Raw genomic sequence first — 13626 nt, 5'->3', positions numbered from 1 at the left:
GTACCAATGTCCCCACGTAAGGGCTCTCTTGCCTGCATGCACAAGCTGGGACCCCCGACAGGTGATCCACGCTTGCCTCTCTACCCTGGCCCTCATCCTCCCGGAGCATCCAAACAAACCATGGTAAAAACCTCTGACCTTTGTGGGGTGGCTGACACACAGAGGCCCCATGGATGCCCTCGCTGTGGGACAATGCTACAGGAGGAGACCCTGCGCAAACCCTGGTAGCATCTGCACAGAGCTGTGTGTGATAAGCTGCCGGGTCTCAGCTGCAGCTGCTCTGACAGCACCATCAGAGACACAGCGGGTGGCTGTACCCATGATGGCTCCGAGGACACGGCCAGCCCAGTGGCACCAATGCACTGGAAAAGAGCTCAGACTGGGACAGGGGCCAGAGGCTGTTTCCGCAGATCAATGCGGGCAGAGGGACTGGACTCCGGCAAGGGGGGACAAAGCAGAGGAATCTGTGATGCACCAGCACTTACAAACTCACCTCTCTCCTCCTGTTGGGGTGGAAACGGTGCCTTGTTTTTCTGTCTCTCCATCCCCATGTCCATCTGCACACTGGAGGCTGTGGGACCTGTGCTCACCCAGGACCAGGGCTCTCACAACCCTAAAAATCCCCCTGGCTTCAGCCCTTGGACCCGAGGAGGCTCACAGGGTCCCTTACAGGCTCAAAAAAAGCAGCAAAGCAAAACGCTCCAGGCACTACAGGGGCTCCCTGATGGCTGGCATCACCTCGGAGTGACTGTTCCCTCCTGGCACCCCTAGGGCACGGTGACCTGCAAGAGGGGGACATGGCAGGGGGAAGGGGGCCGACCCCACGCTGGGGAGGGGGGGAGGCCAGAGCATCCAGCACCTCAAAGGCCCATAAAGGTGGCTGAGCACACAGGTCAGCCACAACTTTTATAGCCTCCTAAGTAACCGCTGCCATCGCCGAGCCATCACCAGCGCGTTAAATAAAACACATTGCCAGTGAGGTCATCTAATAGCCTATTATTTTTTTATTTGAACTTTTTACCTTCACCTCTTCCTCCGTGCTGAATCAGCTCCTTCACTTGGCACTTTAATTCCTGCCCCATTTGCGAGATTGATACGGGCTCTCCCAGGGAGCCTGCTCGGGCACTGGGAGGACGCCACAGCGGGCGCTGGTGCTCCTGGGCTCTCATCCCAGCTTTGGGACGGAGGTGAGAGGCACTGGGAACCAGGACACCACATGAAGGGTAAGAATTTGCACAGAACAAGGATAGGGCCCATGGCACCGCATCACCTCGTCTCACAGTCCCAGGGGGCTGGGCTGGACTTTTGCGGCCACCGAAGCCAGTGAGAAGCGCAGGGGCAAGGCCAGACCTGGCTGCAGAGCGGCTGTGTGAGGACATGCAGGAAATCCCAGCGGCTGCAAGTTGAGGGGATGCTCCAGGGAAGCCTGCCCAGGCCCTCCCCGCCTCCAGGATGGCTCCAGCACCCGTCCGCCCTGATCTGGCCGCAGGCAAAGCAGACCCAGACTCAGGAGCATGCGTCTAGACAACACCCTTTTATTAAAAACAATTACAAAAAGGTACAGGTTACAATAATTATGTACAACCCCAAAACCTCTTCCCAGCCACAAACCTCTGGTTTTACAGTGTTAGAGCATCCGGGGATCCAACGCTTGCTCTGACCCACACCTATGGCGCAGTGGACGTGGTTCACTTTTCCACTGCCACCCCGCACCCATAAAAGCCTCATTTTAGGGGCTCTCAGCTGAACCATGGGGAAAGGAAGGGGAAAGGACTGAGGTCCCCTGGCCTGGCAGGACTTACACCCGAAGGAACACCCTGCAGTGATGCCCTGCCTTCCCCAGAGCCTGGATGATGGGATCAAGCCCCACGCCCGGCACTGGCTCCACATTAGGAAGGTGCAGGCTCTCCGGCAGCTGCTGTGGGAGAGCTGGGACCGCCTGTCAAGTAATGGGGGAACCTTGAGTCACCTTTGAAATCTAATGTGGCTGCAGGGTAAATCATCAGGCTGGTCCAGAGGTGAAGCTAAATGGGGGAAAAAACATGGGAAAGGGCAGAAGCAGGAAGAAAACTTCCTTCCCTGCCTAGGAAGCACTGAACTTTCTGTTTCTCCCATGGTCTGGGCGGGAACAGCATCATTCTCAGCAGGTGATGGGAGAGAGGGACAAGACGCCGAGTCCCCAGGCTGCTTCATGCAGCAGCCGCATAGCGGGGATGGAAGTGGCTGCAATGCTCAGCAAACGTGGGCAGCGAGGAGCTGGATGGGATAGCCTGAAATTTGGGGTAACAAAGAAACTGGAAGCCCCTGCCCACCAGAGGAAACACAGAAGGGCTCAGCACTAACAGGAGCCTTTACAGCCTCCACTTCTGGTGGCTTCAGGAGAGCCTGGCAGAGGTCAGGTACTGGAGGGCACATCCTCGCCTCTGAGGACAGCAGTGGGACAGGGACAGCCTCATCTGTCAGGGACCACTTCCATCAGCTCAGTTGTTCCCCCAGCAGAAACAGAGCCTGGGTGGACAGAGACCACCACAGCCACCAGTCTGACCGGGCTCCTGCCCCAGTCGTCACCAGTGTGGCAGAGACACACTTGTGATAGCTCCTTTTGTCCAGGGGAGCAGACAGACAATAACTGGGTTTTCTTAAAACATCCAACATGTAAACTAGTTTAAACGAGTAATTTTTACCTATTGCTTTTGCTGTGGCCCACATCGAGTTCCTGCTATCAGGGACAGGCTTGTGGGGAGTCCTGCAGACTGCTAAGGGCCACCCTTGGGCACACTGAACTGCAGCTAGGTCTCCTCAAAAACCTTGATCCCTACATAGGAGCTCACTGGGCACATGCTGGAAGCTCAGAAGGACAGCTTGTCCTAACCCTCAAAGACACTAATGCCTGCTCTCACCACTGTCCTCCCCAGCATGGCTCCTCCCCTGGAAAGCTGCAAGTTGCTGCTTGGCTCTGGGAGCCCAGTTTGTCCCAGCCCCATTGTCCCTTGCCTCACAGCTACACACGAAGCTCCCTGAGGTCTGGGCAAGGTCTGATGCTCTCCCTTTGCCAGTAATGGCAGAGCCAGGATGCCAGTGCTCACTGGAGAGATCACCTGGGTCGTAGCAGGCAGTGATTCTCCGACCCTATCTCATTCCTCTCCAACGCGCTGCTCTCAAACTGTGCTCTTGTCAGCCTTCTGCTCTCACAGCTCTGGCTTCTTCCTCCACAGTGGGTCTGCGCTAGGATGTCCTCCCAGACTGATGGATCCTTGGCTCTCATCACCCCTCGCTTGCAGCTCACACACCAGCTACACAATCCACTCACTCTACAGCTTCCTGCCCAACTTTCTTCCATTTTCCTCATCTCCAAACACTGCGGGAATCTCCCAGCTTTGGAGCACAGAGGCAATTTAAGTTACATTTGAAACAAAACAAAACAAAACAATCTACCTTTAACTGAACCAGAAAGATCCTTCTGCACATATCCAACCTACCTCTAAAAGCTTCTCCTAGGAACCAAGAAGTTTTCTCTGGTGGTGCTACTCAAAATCACCTTGCCATGCCTACAAGGCAATTGTTGCACCACAGAGTACCCCTCAGGTGGAGTAAAGAGGATCTGAGAGCCACTACCTGGACACATGGACCTGCAAGCAGTGAGCTCGTGCTGTTCGGCTGCACCAGCAGCAGTCCGTAAGTCCCATAGATACCTGCAAGTGCCTGGGGAGCCTGGGGTAGCATGCTGCTGCGTACAGGTGGACAGTGTTACTCTGAGCATTTATTGCACTGCTTCAAAGAGGTGGAGGAGGAACAGGAGAGAGAGAAAGCGCAAGTCATCGCTTCACTTTAGCGTCTTCTTTGATCTTCCAGACCATCAGCTCCATGCAAGCTTTGGCATCCTCACTGGAGTCGTGCCCTTCCACTGGGAACAGAAAGACAAGGACAGTGGTTACCAGCTCGGCCCAGATGAAGGCTTCCCGTGGTGATATCCTGCCTGGCACCATGGGCCCAGCTGCTCACTGCCCTCTGCCACAGCAACCACCGGTCCATCTGTGATCACTGTGAACCACCGCAATGGCTTTAAAGCAGAAGAATTTCCACTGAATGCGTTTTTTGCTGGACTTCAGTCTGGCACTGTTTGCTTTTTTAAATTAAGGGCTTAAGTCCTGCTGGTCTATGGAGCAGCTGGGCCAGAGAGGCCTCAGTTTCCCCCCCCTTTATGTTTACAGTGTGCTCAAGGAAAACGCAAAGGAACGTGCCGTGCTTCAAGCAGAAAGGTCAATCTCATTTTGCCAGAGAGAGAAGGGAGGGTGTGACGTGGCCTTGGCAGAGCTACCTCTGCTTTCTCACACCATTTCTCTGGTCCCCTCTCAGCACAGAGAGGGAAGCAGCAAGTGCTGCTGGCCCTCAGAACAGGGCTCAAACTAAAAGTGTCTGTGACAGAGACTACATATGCTGGCCTATTCACAGCTACTGCCAGACATCCATGAAAAGAAACAGTAATAGCAAGAGGATGGGGCCTGGGGAGAGCAGAGGAAGACAGGTTCAAGGAGCCCACACCCAGGGGGGACAGGACTCGAGACCCTCACATTCAGCTCCTCCTCAGTCTCACCATTGTCCTGGATGATGCGCTTGAGGTAGTCTGCCATCAGCGTCCGTAGAGCCCGTTTGTAAGGCAAACCCAGGCGGTGGGGAAAGACAATTGCGGTATCCACCACTGTGCCATGGATAAGCTGGAGGGAAGGAGCAGGAAAGAAACACGTTTATTTTCCCTCTCTCACAGGGACAGACACTCCTTAAGATTAACCCTGCTAACGCAATCTTCCAGTCAGCCTCTCGGGCTCTCCTTAATTCTATCACCAAACTCCAGCCTAACCAGTCTTGCAAGAGACTCCAGCTGAATCCAAGATGATTCCCCCTCAAAGGGTGCATGCACACAGGCTGCCCGGTGCTCCACCAGCCAGCGCACCAGCCCTCAGCACCCAGCCTACTTGGCACATTCAAAGCAGCAGAAATTCAGGGCTGAATCAGTTCATATAACTCAAATGACAGGACAGGTCAATCCTTAATACACTGGCCTGGGGAAGCTGGCATAGCTCTGAGAGTCTTTCACAATGAGAAACGAAGCCAAGGAACCAGCTGCCCTCAAGACACTTGTAACAGCCTTTCAGCTGCTCCTCAAGATGGGGACAGAGGAGGGAAGGTTGTGCAAGTCAAAACCGTACCTAACCACTTGTACATCACACTGCTTCTACAGAAAAGGCCTAACCTTCAAGGTGCAAACCAACCTGAAAACCTCCAGTCCGTCAGCAATGAGTCAACAGGAAGGTTTTAACCAGCACTGGCTCAGTGAGGATGAAACAGGACAAGGAAATCTTGTACTTCTGGGCATGAGGAAGTATGCAGCAGATGGGAGGGAGGCCCTGGCCTGTCCCATGTCTGGGTCAAAGTGTCTGGGCACACAGGAAAGGCAAGAGGTTTCCAGTCCTCTAGGCATGAAGTGTCCCCATGCTGGAGAAACTGGGGATGCTGAACAGGTCAACACACTACCTACCCTGCACCAAGGGCCCTGTGAAGGACCAAACAGAGTCCATAAACAGAGTAAGCTGGCTTTTTTAAAATGCTGATTTCTTACTCTCAAGCTAAGACAAGATTAATTCTCTGTTGCCAAGAATCTGGCAATCAAGTTCAGGGAGAGCTAAAGGAATGTAGACGAAGGCAGTCCCACATCTCGAGTACAGGAGTAAAATGCAAGGTCTAAGAGATAAACCTGTAGGCTTGACCAAAAGACAGCTCTGCAAGTGTCGACAACACGGGGCAACTCAGACAAGACCCCGGTAATCCAGACTCATCTGCCTCGACTCTTCCCAGGCACCAGCTAATGTTGCGTGACAGTCCGTAACTTCGCCATTAATACTTTCATAGCCCAGCTCCGTAAATGCCTGAGAACAGCTGCAGTTTAACAGAAACAACCTGCTACGCTCTTCGGAGTATAAAACTGCCAACATTATGGATAATCTCTCCTAGACTGCAGTCACGTTTGGCACCCACCCAGGCACAATGATAATTACTTATGTAGATCAGGAAGGCTGAGGAAACAGGATAATATAGCTTTAAATAAAAATTGAAATGCTATCACCATTCGGAGCTTGCCATGGCCATTAGCGAGATGTCAACTTTACTGCCACAGCCTTCAGACATTACGACTTGACACGCCACTGTCTGTCACGCTCTGCTATATTGCTCTCGGGTTCGTTCTCTTGGCAGTGTCTGCGATGCTAAAAGAAAATCATGCCTCTAAGAGGCCAACACAGTCATCTTGTGCTGATAAAACTGTAAATAATTTTTTTATGATGATGATGAACTCTCCGAGAGGCTGGGATAAAGAGTGTCATGGAGAGGTAAAGTGCTTTGCAGACATTAAAACCTCCTGCTTCCAAACCACCGCCATGAGTTGGCAGCCACAGCTTCTCCATCAAAGCAGCTGCATGATAAAGGTTGGCTGTAGGAAGTTCTGGCTGGTGAGCACAGACTAAAGACTCAGCTCCTGCCTGCCACATGCTTTATTGGTGACCCTGGGCAAGGTCCTGGGGAATCTATGTTCAGAGTTCAAGAGGAAAGGACAGTGCTCCCTCGCAGAACAGCAGAGATGGCCAAGATGTGCAGGCCACACAGGAAGCAAGTCAGATGAAAGGTCAAAACAGCTTGATCAAACAAACACCACAAGTCACAGCAAACGAGGCAGAGAACCTCACTCAGAAATCAGACATTTTAACCTTAGAAAAGAAACCAGGAGAATTATCTCCAGTGGTGGAGACAACAAAGAGGCTCATCCTGTTTCTGAAACAGTCACTATGGACATTGAGGGCACAAGGGACTCCAGAGCCTGCCCTGTTCATGCCCTGACCCTGTACAAGAACATCTCCAAGCCAGTCAAAGGATGCTGACACCAGAGGATTCTTGACTATGGCAGAGGAGAAAGGCAAATCATTAGAGATCAGTCCTTCCAGCCAGCCCTGCTCTACTCACCCTTCTGTCACTTCTAGAGAGGTCTGGGCAGTACCAGTCACTAAAAGCCAGGGTGATGCCACAAGTGACACACACAACCCACTCCTTTCCACCACAGCCACCTTCCCACTGGCTCAGAGACAAGACAGATCTACCACGTCCTCCTGGTTCTTGGAAGGAAACACTTCCTAAATTAAAAGGGGACATAAAATGCACACCAGGGTGGGAAAGAACCAGAGGTAGATGTAAACACACGACATGGAAGTTACCTTTAGTGCAAATAAGTCACTTTCCAAGCTGTGCCCTATCAATATGGTATCTGCACTGAACATGTTCAGTAGGACGGCTTGGACATCCCGCAGGGTGATGCTAGTGTTCTCCAGGTCTTCTTCTGTCACTCCTGAGAATCTGCAGAGCAAAAGCAGAAAGGAGGGCTTCCTTCACTAAAGGAACACCTCAAGACCCAGAGCATCTCAGCCGTTAGGAAGTGGTGGTCAGTGGAGTTTCAACAATTGCTCCCAGCCATTCCCCCAGATTCCTGATTCTGAGCACCGACCCCTGACCCAAGGAAGATCCTCCTCACCTGGTGTTGTAGTCCACCACCTTGGTGTCTGGTTTGACGAAGGTGTCGTAGACCACTTTTAGGTCAGAGTTGATCACAGTTACTCTTGTCAGCTCCAGTCCTTGCTTAGTGTAGCACTGCAAGGAACAGAGCAGACATGAAGACAAGCGCACGTCAACTACAGCATGGTTACAACAGAGTCACTCACTGAAGTGCTGCAGCTCCCAAAAATGCAGCCTGTCTAGTGCAGCACAGCTCAGTATCAGCCAGCTAGCTACAGCTTTTCAAGGGTGGATGTAGTACCCAAATGAAGAACACATTGACAAAACCCATTAATAAGAGCAAATTTGTATGTTCAAGACCAATATGATTTAGAGACCACAGCAGAAAGGAAAGATGGTGGGAAACAGCTTTCCCTCAGCCACTTGTATTGCACCTCCAGCCTTCCTCAAAACGCTTTACTTTGTTTGTGCATTGCCCCTTCATTAAGGACCCACCATTTCACAGTCTAACGCGTAGATTCCAGGATAGCCATCAGTTGTAGGCAACTTCTCAAAAGTCTTCACAAAGCCATCAAGGCTCTCCTTTCGGCCATCATGGACATGTTGCTTAAAGGAAAAAAAAGAAGGGACAATTGTTGATGGTAGGAACAAGAATCCAAAAAATCCACTTCAACAGAACCTCCTACTTAAACTGAAAGAATTTTTTTAATAATTTCTAAAGGTTAATGAAGAATAAGCTTTGCCTACTGGCTGGTCTGAGAATGTGACCACAATAGCAAACATTGCCGTGTGCAACTCCAATTTCCAAAGCCAGATCAAGGCTAGCGGCATCACATTGTCAGCTCATGTGGGAGCAGTGCATCACACATTTAGGGTTAAGTAGCTTTCAACTCTCAATTCAGAGTAGAATTACTCAGAAAGGGTCACAATGAGGTCTTACACTGATCTCACTGCAGCTGTGGGCTCCTGGTTTAGCACATGGCCGAGACATGCCCGGGTGCAGGATTCTAATCCCAGACATTCCTGTTTGAGCATTAGCTCGGTGGATCACAGCCCACAGCCAGCACGAGAAACTCTGGTGTAACAAGGTACCAGAAAATGACAGTGTGAGCATACAAGTAAAAGCCACTGTACTCAAATACCATACAGTTAGCACAAACAGAAGCTCCTGCCTACCAGCACTCAAGGCAAGAAATGTAGAGTATTTCCAACCACTCATCATTGACCCCAGCCAAAGCTCTAGGGTCAACAAGATCCAGCACAAAGAGCTCCCCAAGCTAACAGGGAAACTCAGGGAGTGGTTTCATGACTGGTTTCATGAGTGGCTTAAGCCAACATAAGACTAAGCCGCTGTTGCAATAGGCACTCCCACTCTCCTCTCTTCCACAGCCACTGATCCCACCCTGCCTGCGCTGGTACTGCTTGGTCAGCCTGAAAGCCTTTGCTTTCAGGGAGTTTTAAACTGCACGATTGCACTGATCTTGTTGGAAACATCACAGAATAGTCTGGGTTGGAAGGGAACCTTTAAAGGTCGTCTGGTCCAACCCACCTGCAATGAGCAGGGACATCTTCAACCAGATCAGGTTGCTCAGAGCCCCGTCCAACCTGGCCCTCAATGTTTCCAGGGATGGGGCATCCCCCACCTCTCTGGGCAACCTGTGCCAGCATTTCACCACCACCATCATAAAAAATTCTTCCTTAAGTCCAACATAGATCTCTCTTCTTTTAATTTAAAACCATTGTACCTTATCCATTGACTACAAACCCTACTAAAGTGTGTCCTCATGTTTCTAATAGGCCCCCTTTAAGTATTGAAAGGCTGCAGTAAGGTCACCCCAGAGCCTTCTCTTCCTCAAGCTGAACAACCTCAACTCTCAGTCTGTCCTCACAGGAGAACTGCTCCATCCCTCTGATCATTTCTGTGGCCTCCTCTAGACCCATTCCAAGAGGTTACCTTCACCACTGCGCCAGTGGGGAAGCAGGAGCACGTAACCGAGGGCAAGACAGATACTGCAACTGCCCTTTTGCCCGCTAACACAGTTTTAGTTCAAATTAAACTGCTGCACCACACCCAGAGGTGACATTCTCTCTCCCTTATTCCCCAGTGAGAATTTTGTTTTAAGTTTTGTTTGTCCCTAGATCTCAGTGTATTTGTGCACAATCATAGCAGCCTGCGTACAGTCTCCATCATGCTTCTCGCAGATCTCACCCTACAAGGAATTAAACTGTACTTGTTCATCTCAGGATGGAAAAGCTGGAGAGATGAGGAACTGAGGCACTTGTAAAGCTGAAACCTGTGGGCAGAGGCATAACCAAAGCAAAAATTTGCATATTTTCCTGTACAGGTTATTATTGCAGGTGCAGTTTAAGTACAGACAATAGCATCATTTGAAGTTAAATGAGGCAGCTGGGCTAACACTGAGTCCAATCTCTCCCTGTATCCAAAGCCAGCACTGCTCAAAGGCCATGGTTTGTCGCTTCCCAGGAGCAAGAGACCACACTTGTCCATTCTGCATCTACACCCATGAATCTGACTGTTACGCTAAAGAAATGAATAGAGCAGATTACCAGGTCAACAGACAGTAAATGTTTATCTTCCTTGTAGCCTGATCCCTTCCCTCCCTCTGTAATGCAATATAACTGGGCAGTGGAGGAAAGGGGAAAATAAAAAAGAAATTAGGTGTTTTTTGACACTGATTGATGCTCTGCAACTGTCTGATTCTTCTTTGCTGAGAGGAGCGCTGAAAAGTTCCTTCTGTTTTTCAGACCAGAGGAAGAAGCAGACTGAGTTACCACAAAGAACAGCAGCTCCTGGGGAGCAGTAGGCATGAGCACAGCTCCATCCTGCCATCTCCTGCCATACTGGCCAACTGCAGCAGAATCCAGACAGGCACAGCTCAAGTGTATTTGGGAGGAAAAGACAGAGACATGCTCTTCGGATCTAGTTACTTACAACAGTTTCTTATTACAAATATTTGCTGTCTTCAATGCCCTCCTTCAAAGCTGAAAGATACTGTGCTCCCCAGTAACACAAACATCCCAATATCTCATTGCATACTCTCATCCTCGCTCATTTGGATACAAAAACCAAGAAAGCCAGAACATAGCAATCTGTAGCAGCACAACAACTAGGAGGCAGATGCAAACGGATGCCTGAGCCCTGGAGCACTGGCAGCACGCTCCATTGAGTAAGAGGCTATTAGAGAGATTGTATGTTTCTTAAAAGGCCATGAGGTTTTATGGTCTACAACAGCCACGCAAAAACATGCAGAGAAGTCATGTTTTTACAGCCTCATCAATTTCTCCTGACTTCCCTGCTGGATGTTTTTTTGAACACTGATTAAAAGGAGATCCTAATTTCATAAGAAGAAGAAACAGCGGAAGTGGCAGCCTGCCTGATCCCATCCACGCTTCAGACTGTGCAGGGCAGGATTTTGGGGTGCCCATACAGACAATTCTTCCTCTTTTGACAAGCTTTTGGCCAGAACAAGAAGGGCACACACCTCTCCTTGCTGGCCCTGTATCATCTGCGGTCTTGCAAACAGTGGGACAAGGAGATGCCTTATAACACATACGCTGTGACAGCCCCTTCCACTGGACACATCCCTTTTAGATCCTCTCTCACTTGGTTCTGCACCATGCTCCTCTCCGCTGCATGGCAGCTACCAAATATAAAAACGGCACTGAAACAAGTGACGAGGAGCATCCCCAATGAACTATTCCTAAGCAGGTTTTTCATTCTGCTTTTAGTTACCTTAGCACAGGCATCTGGGAAAAAAAAAGCAGGAAAAAGGTCCTGGAACACACTGTTTTCAAGGTCCTGAGATTGCTCCTCAAAAGGAAATTCCTTATTTCTCACTTCTTCAATGTTTTCCTAAAAAAATCTGTAAATGAGCTTTTGCTGGGCAACTTAATCCACTGGCATTCGCTTAGAACAAATGAAACCACCTCACTCCAGACAGCTGAGTCTCCTCCTTCCTGGCAAACACTGAATTTTCCTACCATTACATAGCAAAACATATTGAAGAAGTACTTGTTTTCCGCCCTTGAGGGAAGCCACCATTCTTCTGACGGCTCAAGCAATGACTATGCAGCCACTACCACTGAAACCAGAGGACAAATGTCATTGAGAATAAAAAGGTGTTGCTCAATAACTTACTTTAGCAACCTGGCAGCCTGGTGAACCCACAGCTCCTGAGCAGCAGCTGTAATGAGTTTCCCATCCACCTGGCACTGAAAGAGCAAGAGGTAAGAGTCAAAGAGAAGATTCCTGTCAACAAGAGACCTAAACTTTAGCTCTCACGTACAGCGATATCCTGCATGAGCATGGCAACAATAATGTGTCAAACAAAGGGGAAATATAAGTATGGATTTGCACGCAGCAATCTAAAGAGTTTAAGTCTCTCATACTCAGCCAGACAAACTCCAGAAACCACCTGGATGCTTTGATGGAAAACCACAGCAGAGCTCAAACTAGGTTAGTGTCTAGCTGCAAATAAATTCAACCAAGACCAGCAAACTCTCCTGGGCAGTGACAGACATCTAGTACTTCCAAGTCAGCCTCCTAAAAAGACTGATTTTTTTTTTTTCCCCAAAAGGGACAGGAAGGTTTTGTTTGTTTGATTGGGTTTTTTTGGGGTTTGTTGTTGCTGTTGTTGTTGTTGTTTTTTAAAGCTGAAAGATGAACAACCTCTGCTCCAGCCCCAGTGTCACATTTTTGGGACCTTACGACTGCTCACAGCAGCTCTTTGAGAGACTATTTCAGCAGCAGCGGGGCCCCCCAGTGACAAAACTAGGAACTGTCACAACCAGTGACCATGACAAGCCCCAAAAGCGACAAAATGTTCCACAGCGACTCAAACCCGAGGTGGACTCTGCGTTTGGAGCTACAGCACAGCTAGCATGCGACTAAGCCCTCTCTGAGGAGCTATACCTCTCTGCTTGCGTAGCCTTCCCCAGTGATGCACGCACTCCTCTTTGCGGATGCAGGTTCCAGAGGCTGAGACCATGTACTCAGTGCCACAGCGACAACAAATCCTGCAGGAGGCTTTAAAAGAAGAGAGAAGCAGGCAGGTCACGACAAATCCTTTACCTGTTAAACTTGACCAAAGCACAAGTAAATCAGAATCGCTCAAGCCCCCAACACCAGTGCAACAACTCTTCCTGTTAAAGAGGATTCCAAATGTTGTTTTAAACTCCCATAAAGACACAGCAATCCCTTTGAAAGTGCAGCCCTAGAGCATTTGTCCCCCAGATACTTCTCAGAGGCAAACATAAGGGCTCCCTAGTGTTTTTGGTGTGCAACATCAGCTTCAACACAGTTCACATCAACACTTGCTGCATTGTTTCTCCATCCACAGCAAATTACATTGTACTCTAACACAGTTATTTTAAGAAACAGGATAAATAAGTCATTCTTTGGACATCAGAGCTAAGGAAGCCTGGTTTCCAGGGGATCTGTGCCTTGTCACTTCTAAATGACATTTGAGTTCTTCCTGGGCACAGCTTTTCTGTAAGGATTCTCCAGTATCTGAAAAAGGGAACATTTACAGCACAGCATATGGTCGTCTCCCTCCTGTCACCTGTACTTGTACTGCCCACAACTCGGAGAAAAGAGATGCAAAAAGCCACAGTAAAGGAGCTGACCATGCAATGTCCATGCAATTCCCTGAGTTCTAGTGTGAGCATTTAAGCTGCCAGCACATTCCCAGCTCTGTATAACACCAGTCCAGACCATTTTTGTCCACTGACCATGGTCACCACATCAACAGAATAGCAACAGCTTTAATTAAATAAGAACGAATTCAAAGATTCTGCAACATCTGCAGTAAACTACAGAAACAGAACCAGGAACATGATCCGAGAATGGTATAAAGGAGCTGGCTGGTTAACTGAAGAAAAGGGCTCTAACAAATACAGTACTTGACAGCGTTAATGCAAGAGAGCTTTCATACGTGTTACTTCAACAACCACAGGACAAATGTAGACACAAGGTGTTAACACGGATATGCACTTAACACACTTTAGCAAGGTCTCTCCAAAGAGATGCTCAGAGGCATCCAAGGCATCTCA

The 13626-nt window shown here is 49.4% G+C and overlaps 1 protein-coding gene across 1 annotated transcript in view; it reads right to left on the bottom strand.

Moving 5' to 3' along the window:
- Positions 1 to 3740: 3740 nt before the first annotated feature.
- Positions 3741 to 13626, bottom strand: part of REXO1 (REX1, RNA exonuclease 1 homolog (S. cerevisiae)) — a 31314-nt gene continuing 21428 nt past the window's right edge. Inside the window, exons 10-16 of the mRNA XM_010184047.1 lie at positions 12488 to 12601; positions 11714 to 11787; positions 8050 to 8160; positions 7574 to 7689; positions 7260 to 7398; positions 4595 to 4715; positions 3741 to 3904 (exon numbers count right to left, since the gene is read on the bottom strand). Coding sequence (XP_010182349.1) covers positions 3816 to 3904; positions 4595 to 4715; positions 7260 to 7398; positions 7574 to 7689; positions 8050 to 8160; positions 11714 to 11787; positions 12488 to 12601 — 764 coding nt within the window. The 3' untranslated portion in view covers positions 3741 to 3815. The remainder of the gene's footprint in view (positions 3905 to 4594; positions 4716 to 7259; positions 7399 to 7573; positions 7690 to 8049; positions 8161 to 11713; positions 11788 to 12487; positions 12602 to 13626) is intronic.

This window comes from Mesitornis unicolor, unplaced genomic scaffold (genome assembly GCF_000695765.1).
Source record: "Mesitornis unicolor isolate BGI_N332 unplaced genomic scaffold, ASM69576v1 scaffold2925, whole genome shotgun sequence".
Taxonomy (NCBI): Eukaryota; Metazoa; Chordata; class Aves; order Mesitornithiformes; family Mesitornithidae; genus Mesitornis; species Mesitornis unicolor.
Note: the sequence above shows the minus strand (reverse complement) of the source record. Positions and strands in the feature narration are given on the sequence as shown.